At 55.9% G+C, this 16,311-nt stretch overlaps 7 protein-coding genes across 7 annotated transcripts; 3 read left to right on the plus strand and 4 right to left on the minus strand.

Annotated features, from left to right (window-relative positions):
- Positions 1–724: 724 nt before the first annotated feature.
- On the minus strand, positions 725–6,580 carry BKA78DRAFT_72032 (1,3-beta-glucan synthase). Its single transcript, XM_066893640.1, has 3 exons — positions 6,392–6,580; positions 6,038–6,335; positions 725–5,961 (listed from the first exon to the last, which is right to left on the minus strand). The coding sequence occupies exons 2-3, from the start codon at positions 6,313–6,315 to the stop codon at positions 774–776; spliced, it is 5,466 nt and encodes a 1,821-aa protein (XP_066747484.1). The 5' UTR covers positions 6,316–6,335; positions 6,392–6,580; the 3' UTR covers positions 725–773.
- BKA78DRAFT_72147 (uncharacterized protein) lies at positions 6,499–7,451 on the minus strand. The gene is made up of 2 exons (XM_066893644.1): positions 6,624–7,451; positions 6,499–6,528 (listed from the first exon to the last, which is right to left on the minus strand). The coding sequence occupies exon 1, from the start codon at positions 7,318–7,320 to the stop codon at positions 6,721–6,723; it is 600 nt and encodes a 199-aa protein (XP_066747485.1). The 5' UTR covers positions 7,321–7,451; the 3' UTR covers positions 6,499–6,528; positions 6,624–6,720.
- A 1,379-nt stretch (positions 7,452–8,830) lies between these two features.
- On the plus strand, positions 8,831–11,213 carry BKA78DRAFT_305098 (putative 1,3-beta-glucanosyltransferase). The gene is made up of 2 exons (XM_066887674.1): positions 8,831–9,339; positions 9,409–11,213. The coding sequence occupies exons 1-2, from the start codon at positions 9,256–9,258 to the stop codon at positions 10,945–10,947; spliced, it is 1,623 nt and encodes a 540-aa protein (XP_066747486.1). The 5' UTR covers positions 8,831–9,255; the 3' UTR covers positions 10,948–11,213.
- On the plus strand, positions 10,880–12,044 carry BKA78DRAFT_72100 (uncharacterized protein). The gene has a single exon (XM_066893642.1). The coding sequence runs from the start codon at positions 11,103–11,105 to the stop codon at positions 11,763–11,765; it is 663 nt and encodes a 220-aa protein (XP_066747487.1). The 5' UTR covers positions 10,880–11,102; the 3' UTR covers positions 11,766–12,044.
- A 1,286-nt stretch (positions 12,045–13,330) lies between these two features.
- On the minus strand, positions 13,331–14,129 carry BKA78DRAFT_72051 (uncharacterized protein). The gene has a single exon (XM_066893641.1). It carries the CDS (start codon positions 13,934–13,936, stop codon positions 13,454–13,456), a length of 483 nt encoding a protein of 160 aa, XP_066747488.1. The 5' UTR covers positions 13,937–14,129; the 3' UTR covers positions 13,331–13,453.
- BKA78DRAFT_72138 (uncharacterized protein) lies at positions 14,129–14,846 on the minus strand. The gene has a single exon (XM_066893643.1). It carries the CDS (start codon positions 14,784–14,786, stop codon positions 14,322–14,324), a length of 465 nt encoding a protein of 154 aa, XP_066747489.1. The 5' UTR covers positions 14,787–14,846; the 3' UTR covers positions 14,129–14,321.
- Positions 14,847–15,632: 786 nt separating this feature from the next.
- BKA78DRAFT_292300 (uncharacterized protein) lies at positions 15,633–16,103 on the plus strand (the record flags this gene model as incomplete). The annotated part of the gene is made up of 1 exon (XM_066886032.1): positions 15,633–16,103. The coding sequence occupies one exon, from the start codon at positions 15,633–15,635 to the stop codon at positions 16,101–16,103; it is 471 nt and encodes a 156-aa protein (XP_066747490.1).
- Between the last annotated feature and the right edge of the window lie 208 nt (positions 16,104–16,311).

Here is a 16,311-nt window from a genome sequence, read left to right on the forward strand (position 1 = left end):
CACGTGTTGTACTTTTTGAGTAGCGCCAAGACACAGCACAGCAAATCTCACATGCTCAAGTCACTCCAAAAGAATCGATTTTTTTGAACCCAACAAAACATACATTTACTATCTGAGAAAACCCGTAAACCATTTGCTCCCTATGCTTGCATTGTTGTATGTGCAAACCATGCGGCCCTTTCAGACAAGAAAAAGAGCCGTGCCTAAGTTGGAGGATTGCTTTCTATCCGCCATTGAATTCGATTGAAAACCCCCCAGGGTCACCCAAGGAGATGCATCATTGCCAAAGCAAGATTACAGTCATTAAGCGCCCGCGTCAAAAGCACGAGGCGATGCAGGGCGTCATGCTTTGAAGAACTGTGTTGTACAAGTGACGAAGAAATGAAAGTCTTCGCCGTCAAGAAATGCATCTCTCCGCAAAACCGTGTCATGGTCTAGTAAGCCCTGGCGAACATGAGCTTGGCACCGCCAGTGCTCGAAGAGCCGCCAGATGTCGCCGCAGCGCCGTTGCTCTCGACAGCGGTACCCGTCTGCGACGTGCCCTTGGTGTCGTTGTTGTTGAGACCAGTGGGCTGGATGAGCTGCATCGGGATGGACGGGAGCGACTTGATGAACTTGCTGGCGACCAGAGGACCGGCGATGAGCAGGATGAAGATGAGAAGGAGGAAGAAGTAGAGGATGGAGTAGCGGATCACACGACGCTTGCGCAGCTTCGTCTGCTTGAGCGAGTAGATAGGGGGACGAATTTGACGGCTAGAACCTGTTAGTTGAGGTCAAATGAATCGAGATGGAATTACATACCTTGGGCGGAGCCAGAACAGCATAATCGAGTGCAGCTTGTCGACATACGGAATGCAAAGAGCCGGCAGCATGACGAACAGAAGCAGGTGGCCCAGGCAGAAGTCGCCAGCAAACATACCCATCTCGGTAATCTTGCAGAGGAACTCACGGCCAGGCTGAGAAAGCGTGTGCCAACCCATGGCGTACCACTTGCCGGTCCACCAGGCAATGTTGGCAGTGTCGGCCTTGAACTCACGGGTGAGCGCAAGGGCGATGATGAGTTTGTAGACAAAGCGCTGGATGGCAGCCATGGCAATGAGACCGGAGAGAGCCTTGACGAAGCTCCAGCCCTCGAGGAAGAACATGACTTCGAAGAACACAATCATGCCAATGACAGCGATGGCGTGAGCAATGGCAGCCAGGACGGCACCAAACTTCTTGCAGCACATGCTCAGGACGGGACCCATACAGCAAGCAAGACCGAAGAAACCACCAGCGACACCAGCGTTCAAAGCCACTGGGCCAAGAGCGCACAGGCAGACACGGATGAGCGAGTTGGTGGCCTCGAAGGTGACGTCGGTCTTTTGCTTGGCATCCGTGACACCGGTTTGCGCGTTGATGAAGAGGTAGGGGACCAGACCGACGGCAACCAGGAAAATCGGGCCAATAATCTCGCTCCAGATGATGTTGGTCAAGTGAGCGCGAGGAATGTCACCAGAGAGCTTGGCCGAGGGGTCGCCAAGAGCCTTTCTCTTGAAACCAGTGATGCGAGTTCTGGAGAGACGGCAGTAGCCAATCCACGAGGCGCTGTGTGCCCTGGTGTTGCCACGAGACATCCACCTAAGGAACTCTCTGTAATCGATGAAGAAGTCGTCCCAAGAGAACTGGTGGGGGTTGAAGATGAAGGGAGCGATGCAAAGAGCCAAAAGGGAGACCCAGAAGTAGATACACCAGGCATCCCAGATGGTCATTGTTGCAAACAGCAGCATCATCAGTGATCTAGCGCCGAGGTAGATGGACGGACCAGCGAAACGCGAGTACAGAATACCGAACGGAATGCGTGCCGTGGCGAAACCACGACCAGTACCGATGTAGCGGGCGCCACCGAACGACAAGTTGGTGTAGATGGCGTTGGCGTAGATCTGGCAAACGAAGACCTCGAAGAGAGGCGAGAGAGACGAGAAGTGCTTCGCCAGACGGGTGGCCGCACGCCAGGCACCACGCTCGGTAAGCTCCTGGACGAACAGAGGAATGAAGGCAATGATCAAGACGATGAAGATGGACAAGACGCAGCGAGTGACCCAGTCGAAGATTGGCTCCAAGTTGGCGCAACCAGTGGGGTAGAGCGGGTCCGTGATGGGCTTGTTGCTGTCGTACTTGCAAATGATCGTCTCGTGGTGCAGAGCACCCAGGTTGAGGACCGTGAACATGAAGAACTGCACCGACAACATAATGAACAAGTTGTTGATGTGGAAACCCGGGTGAGCGTAGTAGAAGGACAGGAAACGGTCGAGCGGCAGCTGGGTACCGAGGTAGTAGTACTCGCGAGACAGCATCTGCTCACCCATACCCGTACCAATCTTGGTGGTGAAGTTGAGAATGGATCCAAAACCAAGATCACGACCCTTACCGCACTGGTAGTATTCGCAGTGCTTGATCCTGCCACCACGGAGAAGAGCGTTCATACCGGCGTAAATATCCTCGTTCAGGTGGAGACCCTTTTGAGCCTTGGAGACACCGCCACGAGTGTTCATGAAGATACCGTTGAGGAAATCAGGGTGACCATAATGGAGCTTGCCACCAATTTGCGCAAGAGTACGGGCAAACATGGTACCGAACGTCTGTTCCTTACCGGCTGCAACGTCACCAAGAATACCAATGTTCTCAGAGAAAATGTACTCGCGAGCACCGAGAATGGCAACAGGGTCAAACTTGGTAGGCGGGAGGCCGGGCGTGTAGGGAGAGACGTTGTCCGTGGTCATTTCCTCAAACTCGGCCAAGACGGAACGGATCTTCAAGCACTCCTCGAGGTAGTTGTCCTGGTTAGCGTCGATGAGCTGGATGTACTCGCCGCGGTAGAAGATGATGGCGTGGTTCTGGTTGTCGGACTTGCCGTCACCGAGAATTGGGTTACCGGAAAGCTGGATGCGGAACTTGGGACGACGCATGCCGTTCTCCATCAGCTCAGAGTGACCGTCGATAAGAGCAGAGTAGATGCGCGGGTCCTCGCCCTCGTTGGCAGGCGGCTCCTCGTCGAGGTAGGCAATCTGGAGGTCGGGGTACGCGCGGAGCAAAAACTCGGTGTTCTCACGCTCTTCCTTGGTGAACTTGGCGTAACGCTGCATAGAAACGACAATCTTGTACTTGCGACGAGCCATGCGCTCCAATTCTCTCTCGAGCTTGTCGGAGTTGCCACCGAACATTTGGACGACCTCGGGGTTCTCAACACGGTAGAGAAGCTTGATGGCACGGCTGTAGTTCATGAAACCGGAAATGGTACGGTACAGAGTCTGCGAACGAAGCGAGGCCCAGATACGCGTGCGGAGAGTGTACTCAGGAGCAGCAGACTTGAAACCAATGCAGTAAAACGGCAGGTCGTCAATCTTGGCCTTGGCAGTGTCCTTCTCAGACTTCTCTGCGTCACCATTGAACTGGGAGGTCTCGTCGGCGAGAATTTTGGTGTCCTTGACGAAGCAGTCCCATTCGTGGGGGTGGAGCTGCTTGAGGTACTCAAGCATAGTGACACGCGAGTAGGGCTCGTCCTCACGAATAATTTCCCTGAGCGAAAGAAGAATCTTCTCACCGTAGTGGGGAATCATGACGGTGAAAGTGGGCATGTTGTCGACAGGCAGAGGCTCGGGAATGGGCGTAGACAGAGACTGGGCAAAGAACGAGATACGACGCTCAGCCTCGCTCTGGGCGGGGAAGAACTCGGTCTTGAAAGACTGGTCTTCCTGAGAGACGAAGAAAGTCGGCGCGCGAAGAGTCCTCTTGCCTTCTTGTTCGGAAGGAACCTGGTGGTACAGGAGCTTCTGGACGTGGTCGATGGCGAGCAAGTGCTCTCTGTACATGGAGATGACGATGGCGTTCCAAATCTGGGAGATCAGGACCTTTGGCTTGTATTTGATCTCCATGTCGGTGGTCGCAAGAACCTTGGAGTAAATACGCTTGGGCAACCGGGAGAAGATGTTTCTCCAGGGCGTCCAGATGGAGATTCCCAGGTAGAAGGAGCGGGCAACCGAGAACAACATGTTCCAGATGATGTACCAGAGGTAGGTATCCAAGAAGAACAGGCACAGGTCAGTGAAGAACATGAGTCCGAGAACGATCTGAGGTTGCCTCTTGCAAAGGACGTCGGCCGAAGCGCCGAAGATTTTGTCACCAAGGCAGTTGCTGATCTTCATGGTGGAGAGAATGCGAATCGGGTCTCTGAAAGACAGCGTCAAGAAGAAGTACGATTCGGCAAGCTTGGCACCGAAAACGACGACCCAGAGACCGTAAGACATCCACATGTCATTGCCTTGAAGACGGGGGTAGCTGGCAGTAAAGGTAGCGCTCGCAACGTACTGGCGCGAGTTCTTGCGCAAGTAGCTGCCGAAGAGACCGCCCAAAGGCATGATGGCAAAGAAGATGAGCGTAGCCAAGGCGAGGAGGAACTGGACGATACCGAGAATCAGAGCAATCTTGCCGGTTTGACTGACTCCAAAGATGTAGACGGCCGGGGCGACGTTGACTGCAAATACAGCGATGAGGAAGAAAAGACGCTTGGTCAAGTGCTGAGCACCAGCCCACCTACGAGGGACGTATGCCCACTCGCAGAGAGTAGCGCCAATCATGATGAGCGAAGCGAGAGTACCACCGAGAGCGACAGCCGACCACTGAGCAGGAGTGTTGGGCTTGTTGTTTCTTTGCTGCTCGTAATGAGCCGTGTACAGAGTCGGAGAGTTGAAAGCCGTGTAGAACCAGAAGATTGTCAAGTGAATGACCCAGATGCGGTTGAAGTTGGTAAGCATGTGCCACCAGGAACGAGTCTCCTTGTAGGTCTTGAAGAAGCACTTCTTCCAGTTGACCTCCTTGAGCTTCTCGTAACGCTCGGGAGGCGACAGGTCGACGAGCCGCGACTTGTCCTCGAGAACGATGCGCTCAATACCTTCGGGGTACCAGAAAAGCTGGTTCATGTCGTCGTAACCAATGATTTGAGCGTGGTCGCGCTCGCGGCGCACGTACTTGCCATCCTGGACCTCGTAACCTTGGTCACGGCAGAAGGTGTAGAGTGGCGTGATGACGTTGTTCAAGTAGGTGAACTCGTCGACTGGCTCAACCTTGTTCTTACAGGCGGGCGAGTTGTAAAAGTCGTCGCAGCACTTGAAGATGAAGCAAATGATTTCAGGCATGAACCGGACCTGGTTGGCTTCACCCCAGCAGAGGAGGTAGAGCGCAACTTGACGGACGCGGTCGTGCTGGGACATCTTGTTCATCCTGCTCTTCCAGCGGTATTCAGCGGCCTCGAGACTGTTGTCGCCCTCAAACGCCTCCAAAGCCTGCTCCTCATTGCCAGGATCTTGCGACGCCTGCTTCTTCGCGGCTTTCTTCGCCTTGCGGGTCTTTCGCTTGCCGAGCTTCATGTTGGCGAAACCGACGGCGTCGTCGAGATCCAGGTGGGCGGCAAAGTACCACCGACGGTAATTAGCATTGTCACCTCCAATGTAGTCGGCGTGGAGCGAGAGAAGAGCCTGATTCGGGGCCATACGCGAAGCACGCGAGTCGAGTTGTGTCATGAAGTGGTCGTACATGTTGCGCATGCTGTCACGCTGGAAACCGAATTTTGCTGTCAAGTCCAAGAAAATGTCTTCAATCTCCTCCTTCGACAGAGGGATCTGGGCGTCCGAAGTCCAGGCGGGGTAGGGCTCGCGGGAACGCTGACCGGCGGGCAGAGCGTTGCTGTAGTCCATGCCGTAGATGGGCGTGGACGCGCCCGAGCTGCGGTTTGCACCATAGGAAACTTGCGAAGAAGGAGGCCTGTAGCCACGGCCGCCTTGGCCCTCGGCGTAGCTGTCGTATCGGGCGTCGCCGCGGCCATAGTAGTCCATGTCGGCGGCGCGGGCCATGTCGGACCTCATGGTGAAGTCGCTAAAGGTCTCGGAGTCCTCCTCGGAGCCATCGGCACGGCGGGGTCGTCCACTGTAACTACAAATGTTAGTAAATGACACTTGTCGAGGGAGAAAATCAACCGCATTTGGGGGGCGGTGAGACCAACTCGTACCCAGCGTGGCCTTGTTGATCGTAGTATTGATCGTTGTAGTATTCGTCCTGGTAGCCCTGTTGGGCGTGGTCATCGTAATAGCCATCCTGGGCGTAGTGGCCTTGCTGGTCGTAGTAGCCGTCCTGATCATAATACGAGTCGCCGTGAGCACCACCGGCGGCGTATTCGTGACCTTGATCGTAGTAACCGGCTTGATCATCGTGGTAGTAGGCGTCCTGGCCCTGGTGGCCGTAGCCATCGTCGTAGTGGCCTCCCTGCGGATGTCCAGACATCCTGAAAGACCCACGACGCGCTGTCTGGAGTCAATGCCGAGAATTGCAGCAGAGCAGGTGGGCTGCAGCGACTCACCTTGATCTGGGTCAACCGCAGCGTATGGGTATGACGCTCAGCAGGTTGTCGAAGAAACGGGAAGACTAATCCAGGAGGATGACCGGAGGAGCGAGTGGCAGGAGTGGGATCAACGGAACGGCGGGCGGACCGTACGTCTGGAGAATGGACAGGTCAGCACGTTGAAAAAAAAAGGTTGCGGGAGGTGGGAGGGTGGATTTGCACGAGGAGGCTGGGGAGCCGACGGACGCACCTATTAACGGAAAGGCTGTTTCCTTGAACGGGGCGATGCAAACCAAGAGAGGGTGGGGAGTGGTTCGGACGCGGCTAGTGCAGCGCGCGTAGAGGGCCTAGGAGAAGCTGCGCGCGCGGGATGGGCAAGTGGCAGTCTTGTAGGTGGAGAGGATTGAAGCGGAACGAGAGACGGTGTCGAAGGTGTTGCTGTTGACGACGCAGGCGCGGCCAAGGTGGTATGGGGGTTGCAGGGTGACTTGGCAACCAGGGCGGCCGGTGGGTGTGGTGGCTCGCCCACTTGAAGAGTTGATGAGGCCGTGGGATTCAGCAACACGGTCGAACGAATGTAATGTCGCGGGAAGGCGATGGGGGAGAGGGCAAGAGTTGAGAAAAGGGGACTGGGAAGGGCATGACATTTGAGGGCGCGACTGGAGTGGGCGGCTGTCAGGCCTGGGCGCACGGGGCGGGCGGTGCTTGCCTGGGTCGCTCCGTCCGAGTCTGGCGGTCGAGCAGGACAGTGCAGTGAGAGCCAGCAGCCAACAAGGAGCAAGAAAGGTGAGCAGGGAGCAGCCGGACCGCGACAGGGGACGGAAAAGGAGCGAATCGAATGAACCACTGCTGTTGATGCGCGCCTCTCCCGCCGCGAACGACGATTGCAGCTTGCCACTCTCCATGCCTGATAGATAAAAAAAGACGGGTGCCATCCAGAAGATCATTACTACTCTCTAGAGATAGATACATCCTCCATGTACCGTGAACATGTCGTTCAAAGTCCTCGCGGCACAGGCGTGCCATGTCTCCTAACTGGGGGCCCCCGGTCCTTTCTATTTCCACCACCGTGCAGACTACCAAAATAGCCTTTTTGATATGTGTGCGTGATGATGGCTCTGCTGCTTCTGCCGTCTTGACTACTTGTCGTTTTGTGAAATGCTTCTTTCGTGCCCTTGTTGACTAGGTATTGTACTACTTCTAGTTCACGATGGACCTGGGAACTGGCGTCTTCCACCCGACTCCTATCACAACGCCTCCGCTCCACTATCTCTACAGCCGTGGCCGTGGCCGTGCGCTATTTTCCGTCGCATCCACCCCGCCGCCACACGTCAACACCTCTCGCACTAGGAATGGGGGCGGCGGAGGCACACGGGAGACGCAAGCGACGCCTCGAGTTTGTCGACGACTTGTGTTGGCAACCGTACGAGCTACTTACGAAAGCGCCCGAAGACACCGAAATTCAACAGTGCAAATCTGCCATGTCTGTATCGCCGATGATGGAGTGGCGGCTCGGAGGAGCATGGGTCCCTGTTCTTCTCGAAACGTTTGCTAGGCGTTGGGCTGGGCCTCGCGGGCTTGAGCTGGCCGGCTAGGGGGAAAAGGGGCTTCTGTGTGCTTGTGCGCCAACTTCTGTGCTTCCATCCTTCCGCGCCGCCCGTTGGCTGATTGATTTACATCAGGCTACCCTCACTGACCACCTGCAAGAGACTTGGGATGGGCTTTGCTCGACCGATTCCCCTGGTTTTTATAATCGACGAGGTTGCCGCCGTCATCAGGTCCATCACAACCATCCGACTTTTGCTGTGTGTTATCTCCGACCGACCACCTGCACCTCCTGCTGCTTGCCTGCCTCAGGCTCTCCAGTGTCCCTCATGTTGTGGACTTGGTTCGCGCTTGCAGCCCTGCCCTCCTTCATCTCGCGCCAACCGACGCCGGCTTGGACCCGCCAAGGCTCCGGCTTGGTCGACAAGCTTTTCATGGGCCACTGTTAAATGTTGTTGTTGCACTGTTCGTCATTTGCATTTTTTCTCTTCAGCTCGTCGTCCTGTTTTTTTTTATTTTTTCTCTCTCGTCGCACAAGTCTCTCCATGTGAGTCGTCATAAGAGCGCTGCTTCAGGCACACGAGAATGGTGGACCTGTCGTTGCACATCGTACTTTGCGCGCCACGACAGGCACGAATCCTCGCCAGTCGGCGGCGATCAGACGCGCTTCCTGTGGCAGTGCTGCGACTGCTTGGGGCCGAGCGCAGCACTGATGTGATGGTCTGAAGCGCTGCATATTGGTCGCTGTGGGTAACACCGCACCACTGAGAGAGTCGTTGCCGCGTACGCACCTCTGAAAAATTCAGGGCTGGCACGCGAGCCCGTCGTCGAGTCGCTGCATGGCTCCCACGATGTCACCCACACACGTAGAACAAATCCCAAAAAAAAAATCCATAATGCACCAGTTGCCGTTGGCTGGGCTGGAACGCCGACTTAACCGTGCCAGCCTCTGGATGACGCTCGATTGCGCGTCCAAGACAGGCGCGGCGGGTTCAGCGGCGCGCTCCACTCGGCTCGTTTCGGTCAAGGTCGTGATAGCAGGGCGCTCTGTGCTGGTCCCCTGAATGTGCCCCGTTTGCCTCCTCCCCCAGACACTCATCAATCGCCCATCGCTCACCACGCCGGCCCCAAGTCTTTTATTCTCCCCATTCGCCTGGCTGCTCGCCTTTTGCTTGCTTGCCTTGATTCACCACCCTTCGTACACTCGTTTTTCTTAGCCGACCTCCCTTACACTCCTTAGCATCAACAACAACAAACACCGGCGCCAACTTGTCCCTCTCCTCCAATTCTCGCCCTTCTCCCTTTCCACTTAGCCTAAACTCCATCCATTCTCCATAATGAAGTCCTTTGGCCTCGTCGCGGCCGCGGCGGCGCTCTTCTCCCAGGCCGTCCTTGCTGACGTGCCTCCGGTTGTCATCAAGGTACATCCCGCGTCAGCCCTACTTTGCAGTGACAGCAGCCCGCTCACACCTTGTCTGTACTCTCTCTAGGGCAACAAATTCTTCTACTCGAACAACGGCACCCAATTCTACATTCGCGGTGTCGCCTACCAGCAGGAGTACGAGGGCAGCGGCAACGGCTCCTCCACCAACGACTACAAGGACCCTCTGATCAGCAAGACCCAGTGCGAGCGCGACATTCCCGAACTCGTCAAGCTCCGCACCAACACCATCCGTGTCTACGCCATCAACCCCGACGAGGACCACGATGACTGCATGAAGCTTCTTCAGGATGCTGGCATCTACGTCGTTGCCGACTTGTCCTCGCCCGCCCAGTCCATTGACCGCAATGACCCGGCCTGGAACACCAACCTGTTCGACCGCTACAAGTCCGTCATCGATGTCATGCAGCAGTACAACAACACTCTTGGTTTCTTCGCCGGTAACGAGGTCTCGAACCAGGCCAACAACACCGACGCCAGCGCCTACGTCAAGGCCGCTGTCCGTGACAGCAAGGCCTACATCAGCGAGAAGGGTTACCGTACCATTGGTGTCGGATACGCCACCAACGACGATGCCGACATTCGTGAGAACATGGCCAACTACTTCAACTGCGGCAGCGACGACGCCGACACCATTGACTTCTGGGGTTACAACATCTACTCGTGGTGCGGTGACTCTTCTTACACTGCTTCTGGTTACGATGTCCGCACTGAGGAGTTCTCCAACTACTCCGTCCCCGTCTTCTTCGCCGAGTACGGTTGCAACTCTGTCACTCCCCGCAAGTTCACCGAGACTGCCGCCCTTTTCGGTGACAAGATGAACGACGTCTGGTCCGGTGGTATCGTCTACATGTACTTCCAGGAGGAGAACGACTACGGTCTCGTCTCGGTCGACGGCAACTCGGTCAGCACCCTGTCCGACTTCAGCTACTACTCCAAGGAGATTGCCACCCAGACCCCTAGCGGTGTCAACAGCGCCAGCTTCACGCCCACCAACACTGCCAACCAGGCCTGCCCTACCGTCGGCTCCTCGTGGCGCGCCAAGTCCTCCCCTCTGCCCCCTACCCCCAACGACGACCTCTGCGAGTGCATGTACAAGTCCCTGTCTTGCGTTACTTCCCCTGACGTCGACTCGTCCGACTACGGTGACCTTTTCGGCACCGTCTGCGGTCTCAACTCCAAGGCTTGCGAGGGTATCACCACCAACGCCACCACCGGTACCTACGGCGCGTACTCGGTCTGCAACACCACCTACCAGCTGGCTTTCGTTCTCAACCGTTACTACGAGCTCGCTGACAGCCAGTCGAGCGCCTGCGCTTTCTCTGGCTCTGCCACCCTTACCTCGTCTGCCAAGGCTACTGGCACTTGCTCGAGCCTGCTCAACGCTGCCGGTACCGCTGGAACTGGTACCGTTTCTGCTGCTGCCACTGGTGGCGCTGCTGGTGTCACTGGCGGCGCCTCTAGCTCCAAGTCGGCTGGTGCGGGTGCTCCCGTCACCCCCATGGCTAGCGTCAACTTTGGCATGCTCCAGGTCGGCATCTACGCCATCACTGCCGTCGTCACCGGTGTCGGCATGATCATGCTCTAATCGTTTTCCAAAAGATGGATTGAGAGTAGTGGTGGAGGTTCTTCACTGACTGAAGCGACTTTTTTGCATTTGCATCTGCATCCTGCATTTGGATTCAACCGGGGCATTGGCATTGGGTCGCTGCTGCATGCATGTAGCGTCTTCTTCTTTTTCAAATGAGATATACCTTTTACTGTCATGGCGCCTTTTTCCTTCTCTCTTGGTTTTCCAATTCCTCATCCAATGTACGCTCTACGTTTGAATTGAGTTGGACCTTGTCGAAAGTTTCCGAGTGCCCCGTTGGTTGCGTTATCCCGTTCGTGACAATTTGCATAATTGACCCGACCGCCGCGCGACACGATACTTCCAAGGTTCGGTCGTGTTCCATGGCGGCGGGCTCGGGCGGCCTTCTTTCCAGATTATCCGAGACACGGGCTGGGAGGGAAAGTTGGGAACTGACGGGCATCCCGAACCCGAACCGTCGATTGATTGCACACCACACGATGCCATCCCAGCGCGCCTCGTTTAAAGGCGTCCTCTCTTTTTTTTCTGTCGCTCATGACCATGACTCGTCCCCCAAAATCCAACCCGCTGCGGCTGCTACTTTTGTACGCGGCACACTACGTCAGACGGGCGCAACGTCTGCGGGAAGCTCCCGCCCCGCCGTGAAGTTGAGATTTGTTGGTCGAGCACTGTTCACGTCGTTATTTCCACCCGACATGGCGCCCGCTGAGCATGACGTTGGTCTCCCGCAATCAAATCTTACTCTGGCTAGCGGGAGATTTCCTTTTCGTGTTGCGCAGTGGTGGACCAAGCACAGAGGAAGCAGACAGAAGTGACCAGATGACCTCCGCCAGCTTGCTTGGTCATTGTGGAGGAGAAACACATGTGCTGACATGGGGCAAAAGCAACAAAACGTGGACAGCGATATCCAGGTGTCGCAAAGCTTTTTGGAGCGCCGCGCCGCGACTGTCTCCTCATCTTTCGCGTGCTGGTGCTGGAGCCACTGCTGCCCGGCGGGCAACCCCTTGTTCCCAACACCAGGGCCAACGAGGATGGAACCCGGCACTCGTCTCTCCAACCCCAGAGCACGACAACTTGGCAAGCACCTAGCAGAGTCTATCTCGTGCGAGCAGCGGCGGATAGCTATCGCGATTAGAGTGTGATTCGCAATCCGACACAGGACAAGGCGGGCGGGTTTGTTACAGCCACCCACGATATGCTCTCGCAGGTTAGAGGTCAGGCAGAAACGTCGACCTCGGCGGGCAGTCATCAATCATCAGCCCATGCCGCGCTGCAGTTCGGGAGAGTTGCATCGTAAGGCATCTATCTCTCCTCTTGCCTTCCTCGCCGTGTCTACCTTTCTCCCTCCATCAATAATCAACCCCCTTCGAACATGTTACTCTACGGACGAGGCATCAAGTTAGGTATCAGTAACCAGCAACCAAGTCCTGTCTGCGGCAGCGTTGATGCCATACCACACCACACACTTTCCCGCTCGCCCAGGCTGGTTGGTTGCCGCCGACTCTGGTTGCGGCTGCGGTTGCGATTCAGTAACATCAGGCACTGCGCGTTTGACTGTCGGAAGCGGCAGTCACAGGCAGCGCAGTTGCAGTTGCTCCAGTTCGCAAAGAAGGCCTAGCCGAATCTTGCCCTTCCTGAATTCTTGATTCGGCCCTCCGCCTCCCTGCGCCTTGCCCACCTGAGATATGTTGCCGCACTGGGCACGCCTCTCGTCCTCGTGTCAACAATTATTGATCCTCAACATTGATCCTAATCCTCTTGACAACCATTGACGGACGACTAGCGGCGGGAGGCAACGAGTGAGAGAGTCGTCAGATGCGTCGTCAGTCTGCCTCCACACCTCTTCGCTTCTACCCGACCCGCCCCTCCTCTACCGTCGTTTTCCGTGCTTTCCCTGTCGCGATACGTACCTCGACTTCAATACTTTCTCGTACTACTGATCGGTTTGTGGAGTGCGCTTCGTACGAAGGAAAATCGTCAGCGTGAGCATTGCTCACCCTTGCCTCTTATTCGCCCATACAGCGCGCGCTAGCTTACGCATGCACGAGCAAGTCCATCTGAGACCTCGACATGGGCCACGAAGACGACAACGACAACGACGAGCATGAGAAGGAAAACGAAGACAAGCCAGTGCAGTCAATCGACCTGCCTGCAGTAGCTCTCTGCACCCCAGCCCAGCTGCCGCAGTCCGCACCCTCTCTCCCCCGCTCCCGCACCGCGCGCCGAGAACCTCGACCACCTCCACCACCGCGCCCATCACGAAACCCAGATCAGCGGCAACGTGCCAAACTCTAAAAGCCTAACCTTGCTCTGCCTCTCCTCTCCACAATGCCTCATTCACTCTTCTCAATCTCCTCGTCTGCGCCTCTCTCCCTCTTCCATCTCATACGCCCGATCCCCGTCGCTCTCCTCGCAAGTTTACTGGCCGTGGCAATTTGCCCGCCCTAATCGCGTCCAACTCGTATGATTTGTCGGTTGCTGCCGTACCCCCCGGGAGAGCAGGCTAGCTGCTAATGGCAATGCCGAGAGCCTTTTTTGACCTGGCCTGCCAGGGTGTTGGATCCTGGGTTAGCTGAACGGAGCGCCGATGCATGCTGCGCTGCATGCTTGGTGTTTGGTGTTGTCTGGTAGGTCGAAATGTAGCTGCCTGCCTGCCTGCCTGCCTGCCTGCCTGCCTGCAGTTCGTTGGGGCTGGTGGGCATGGTATTGGATTGGATTGGCTGCGTTTTTGCGATGCAGCACGATTCGACTCGCCGCTTACAAGGGTGAAGAAGAAAAAGCTCAACACCAATGCCATCGTGGCCATGCTCGTGGCTGGGGCACTGCGGTTCCGAAGAGACTGACTTGATGCTGCAAGTGGCGATGCACCCACCCTCTCAACGACGGCAGAACAATTCCGACGTCGACGACGACGGCGCCAGCGCTTGGGTGCAGCGCAGTGGTGGTGGTGTTGCCGCGGAGAACAGCTACGACGACTGGCTAGCATTAGGCACTACCACTACTACTCGTAGTCCTACATGCGGTTAGCAGCAGACCATCGATGCAAACCCGGTCCCACGCTTCAGGGCGTCGTCTATCGAACATCAGACTCATGCCCCCTCCTTGCTACTCATTATAGATCCTATCCCTTGGTTGAGAGGGGGCGCAGTCTAGCTCGCGATAGCTCCGTGGCGGAGGGGAGCCAGTGCGTTTTAGTTTTGGTGCCGTACGCAACGGCAAGTGAGTGAGGTTTGTGTAGGTAGGTGGTGATGGTCGTGGATGGTTTTGGGCTGGTTGGCCGGCGGATGTTGTGTTTTGCATGGCAAAAAAGCTCAGCAGAGTAGAAGACCCGACGGACGGCCACGACACGACACAACACGAAAACAACGCGTCTATGGGTGGGAGCTCGCTGGCTTGCAGGCAGTAAGCAGCCCCACGGCTTTGCTCTCTCTCTCTCCACTCGGAGTCTTTGATGGCTTGGCCGTGTGTGGTGAGAAATGCCAAGAATAGATTTGGAGATGCAGATGCCCTCCTTGCTTTGACGAGGTCTTTTTCGAAGCTCGGCAGTCTGGCTCGAGGAAGGCAAGAGACTCTCTACCAGTGTTGCAAAATATGAAATGGTGAGAAGTATATGGGTCAAGTCCCTGATCCCAATTTTCCGGTCTTTTGATTGATCGTTTTTGGATGTACATACAGTACTCAGATTTTTCCGTGTTGGATGGCGTATTTTGACATGTGAAGTCCTTGCTCTTTTCTTCTTCACGACACAATTGCAAAGACTGGAAAGCACCCAAGCATTTCAAGGGACACGGTAGCCCTTGGAGCTGGCAGAAGTCAAGAAACATGGAGACGGACATTTTTCCACCACCTCTGTAAAGATTCGCCCGCCTACCCACCACCTATATACACTTTGCAACTCAAAGAAATCAGCTAGATCATGACGACGGCAGTCCTCTCTCTCTGTATTGCCAACCTTTCAGGCGAATCATCCACACCATCCCAGTCTTCCCATTCCTCTACCAATCCATCCCCAACCTCTTTTCCTCGTCCCTCCACCATCAACCCCACCCAAGACTTTGCAAGCATTCCACCATCTCTTGACCTTGCCCGTTTCCCCTCACACTCTTGGACTCTTCTCCATTTCACGCACGCGGCGCGTCTCGTCTCCACAACAAGCGCCGCACTCGTGTTGTGTTGTATCCCTCCACGTGGAGACGGCAGGGGGGGTAAAGCGGTTCGCTCTCATGTAGATAAAGTAGACGCGTTTGCGGTAAACAATGGATCCTTCTTCTGCGTTGACTGCGACGGTTTTGTCTGTTTTCGTTTCCGTGCTGCGTGTGTGTGTGGTTTGTGGGCCTGAAGTGAGGGCTCTCTCTCTCTCTCTTTTTTCAATCACTCGTTTTTGAAGAGCATCTCTTTTTCTTTGACGGCCGCTTTCGTGGACGAGTTTGACGGCTGACGCGGTTTGTTGGTCTCGTCTGTCCTCTCCCTGTCGTTACGGTATCCTCAATCGCTCACTCGCTCTCCATCTCTTTCTCCTCTCCAGATAGAGGGGTATTTCGCTCGCTCTCCCGTCATCTTCAGCAGCTCGCCAAACAAACACATCCACTCGTTCAACCCCAGTCTTCCTAATTCATTACCTACAACTCACGCATCAATCCAATCCAACGCCCCCCAGAAAAGACACTCATCGGCCCAGCACGATGCACCGGACCAGCCTGCTGGCCCTCGCGGCCGCGGCGGCCAACGCCGCCCTCATAACCGTCACAACCGAGTGCGACCGCCCGACCACGACGCTGCGCGTGACGCTGCCGCTGCCCGTGTCGTCTGAGGGAGCTCCGTCCGCGGCCTCTTCGTCTCTTGCCTCTTCGAACAGCACCACGACGTCGACGAGCACGACGACTGTCTTCCCTACCTCGTTTCGGACGGATTCGGGTTCAGTCTCTGCGTCGGCATCGGCGTCGTCGTCGGCGTTAATGTCAGGCTCTGGGTCTGTTTCTGCCTTTTCCTCTTCTTCTCCGGTAGCCACGAGTAGCGCTGTTGGAGGAGGGGGAAGCGGTGGTCCTGGAACTCCCTATCCGTATTTGGACGGCATGTGCGGCGCTGATGCCGGCGGGCAGACGTGCTTTGGCAATGAGCTGGGACGGTGCTGCTCCAAGTGGGGATTCTGGTGAGTGTTCTTTTTTCCTCCTTTTGCAACGAGTTCTTGTTGCGCACATCGCGATTTTGAGATTTTCCCGTTGTGGTGGAGTTTCCGTTCTGCTGGAGCTGGCGCTTTTTTGGATTTTGATCTTTCCATGCTCTTTGCCCGATGGACTCGGATTCGAGTTCGGGGTGTCATGTTGTTTTTTCTGGCTGTCATCCCATGACTTCATTTCCAAA

This window comes from Phyllosticta capitalensis (assembly GCF_038381095.1).
Source record: "Phyllosticta capitalensis strain CBS 128856 chromosome Unknown BKA78scaffold_2, whole genome shotgun sequence".
NCBI classification, from domain to species: domain Eukaryota; kingdom Fungi; phylum Ascomycota; class Dothideomycetes; order Botryosphaeriales; family Phyllostictaceae; genus Phyllosticta; species Phyllosticta capitalensis.